At 38.6% G+C, this 3,123-nt stretch overlaps 1 protein-coding gene across 1 annotated transcript; it reads left to right on the forward strand.

Moving 5' to 3' along the window:
* The first annotated feature begins 304 nt into the window (after nucleotides 1–304).
* Nucleotides 305–1,474, forward strand: LOC103446718 (protein S40-5-like). The gene has a single exon (XM_008385850.4). The coding sequence runs from the start codon at nucleotides 653–655 to the stop codon at nucleotides 1,268–1,270; it is 618 nt and encodes a 205-aa protein (XP_008384072.1). The 5' UTR covers nucleotides 305–652; the 3' UTR covers nucleotides 1,271–1,474.
* The last annotated feature ends 1,649 nt before the right edge of the window (nucleotides 1,475–3,123 follow it).

Below are 3,123 nucleotides of genomic sequence, written 5' to 3' on the forward strand. Positions count from 1 at the left end.
AGAGCTAAGCAGCCGGAGCCTCCTCATCAAACAATTTGGACCGTATAAATTGAATCTAACGGTTTCTATTAATTCATTTTACTGGCTCACCACACACAACCGACGGCCCTGATTTGACTTGCACATCTATCAGCGGCCTATATTGTTTGATGAGGAGGCTCCGGCTGTTTAGCTCCAGAGAGAATCCGATCTCTTTTTTAACATCACCGTCATACATTTTCGAGTAGAATTCTCTCTTTTTTTCAATTTTTGTCTTTTTCCCATCTTTCTCTTACCATTTTTTTTCTTCCTCTACAATATAATTAAATATTTATGTAACTTAATCGTGACCATTTAAACAAAAATAAATTTAAAAAAAAACAAAAAGAGAAAATTCTACCGCATTTGAGAGGTTATCATAAAGAAATTGCGTACAAAATGACGCCCAAATTCAAATGAAATGAATTATTTGTTTGTGTGTGATTTTCTGGGGAATGCTATATATCTACTATATATATACATGTCAACCCCTCCAGTTCCCAGCTTATGCGTAAGCCTATAATATATTGAGGGCCGATAGAATTGTGAATTGGTTTCGTGGGGTCTCTCCTTTCCTCAATTGGGTCGCCGGAAATTCTCGATTCCGGGACCTGAATCCGATTGATTATGACATATGGCGAAGGGCCGGAAACTGACGCAGAGCCGCAGCGAACGGTTGCTCGGGACCTACAGCGGCTACAGCCACGCCCATGACTCGCCGGAGCTCGGCGAGGACGATGTCTGGTCGATGGTCAACAGCGTCGACGAGAGGGAGGACCACGAAACCGAGAACTCGCAGGGCGAATGGAGCCCACACGCCTTCCCGGAGAGCACCGTTGGTATTCAGGCAAGGAAGGGCCGCCATATTGCCAGAGACGACCGCAACGTGGGCGGGCTGTCATTGGCCTTTGACGATTCTGGCAAGACGGCGTCGTCGCCTCGGATCGTGCACCAGTTCCGCGGACACGACAGCGTGGCGTCCCCACGTGGGCACCACATGGCCACGTCAGCTCCGGTGAACGTGCCTGACTGGAGCAAAATTCTCCGGGTCGACTCGGTGGACTCGCTGTATGAAATGGGCGACGGGTTAGATGGCAATGACTCGGAGATGATTCCCCCACACGAGTACCTGGCGCGTGAGCACACGCGCGGCGCGACGTCGGTTTTCGAAGGCGTAGGGCGAACCTTGAAGGGCCGGGACATGAGGCGGGTCAGGGATGCAGTGTGGAGCCGGACCGGGTTTGATGGATAATTTGCGGTGGATAGTGCTATCCACATACCGATTTTTACTTCTCACACACTTCTCTCAATTTTGGTTGTCAAATAGAATGAATTGAAGAATATCGGTCAATAATCACCAAACATGTGTGAAAAGTAAAAATTAGTGTATAAATAGTACTACTTTTGTGATAGAAACTTAAGGAGGTTTAATTATTATGAAAAATTATTGATTTCAGATCTAGAGGAGTATAATTATTGTTGTGAATTGGTAAGTTTCGTTGGGCAATGATTCAGCTGAGTCTAATCTAGTCGGACTTAGCTGTGAGTGAGCCCAATTTGCCCAAAACATTGAATTTTTAATGTCGGAATTTAGACCATTCTTGCTCTTTTTTCTAAGTAAAACAAAATGGGTACTCTCATTTTGCACTTCGAAGTATTTTGTTTTCCATAACGCTGTTTGAACACATAAATTAACATACATGTTAACATACACTGTCCAATAGAAATGAATCTTATCGTCGTATATCGAGTCCACATTTTAAAATGCCAATAAATATATCAATTTTGTGCAACTAAATAACATTACTCTAGTCTTATGAACCTCAGTTCTCAAAAATAGGCTAATTACAAAAGAAGTCCTGATTATTTTTGTAAATTCCTTATTTCTTTTTCTATCAAAACATGTTTTCATGAAGAAAAAAAAATCCGACCTAAACATGTTTATTTTATTCCTTGAATTTTTTAACATCAATTGAGTTAAGAAGAAATAATATCATTGAGACCTTGTAATCATTTGACTAAAAGTTGCTCGATCAACGTTCAACTGTTTAAGATGCGGCCAATTACATATTTGTGTATAGAGAATCAAAGTTTGCACCATCTACACTTGCTAACTCACACCTATAAACCTTTCTTAAACTCTTAACAAAAACCTAATCTTAAGACTTAAACTATACTTTAGTAATTGATAAGTGTCTCCAACATTTGTACACCTAAACTATACTTTGTTAATTTCAACATCTTATTTACCCTTTTAAATGAAAATTGATTAAAATTAGGTATTGCTAATCAACATGATTAATTAACTTTATATCAATGAATCACATGATACATCTTGGGTTCGACTCATAATAATAACAAATCACATTATAATGAACAGAGAAAAGCAAACGTCTCGATGAATTTTCTTGGCTTTCCAAATAGTGACACCAGCTAATATCTTTTTTGAAAGAAAAGATCAATGATGTGTGGTTTGATTTCAGCCACAGATATATATACACATATATGTGTGTGCACACACACACACGTATAGTTGAGCATAAGTGTGGGCCCCACTGATATCCAAAGCTTAGTGTTGAATCCAAAAATTCGGAAGTCGAGTCACTTATTAGGTAGTGTCGAGATTTTAATGGCGGGAAGACAAAGTAAAAGCAATGGCTCTCATTCCTTGCGAGTTGTGACTCCGTAGTTGCGTCCCTTTCTTGAAAAAGTTATGACCCATATGCCTTCATTTTATTTTTGGATCTAGATTTGATGGCTAATAATATTAATCCAATATCTTTACCTCCAACAATATTGTTACATATGTCGTTATGGCCACATGAAGTTATAAGAATATTTCATCTTTACTAGTCAGAATTTGAGTACTTTCTGTATCTCACATTAGTATATTTCTTGAGAATTCATAATTGAAGCCATTGACTAATTCATTAGTATTAGACTCTGAGTACATTTCTTTTAAAGACAAATCTATAATAAGGTACAAATCAATGGATAGTTTGCTGAAATACTCTTATTAACTTAATGTTTCTTCGTCCCAAAGTTATATTTGAATGGTGTTGGATGAATTGTTAATCCACAAATTTGGTAACTAAATTTGACAAA

This window comes from Malus domestica, chromosome 10 (genome assembly GCF_042453785.1).
Source record: "Malus domestica chromosome 10, GDT2T_hap1".
Classification (NCBI taxonomy): domain Eukaryota; kingdom Viridiplantae; phylum Streptophyta; class Magnoliopsida; order Rosales; family Rosaceae; genus Malus; species Malus domestica.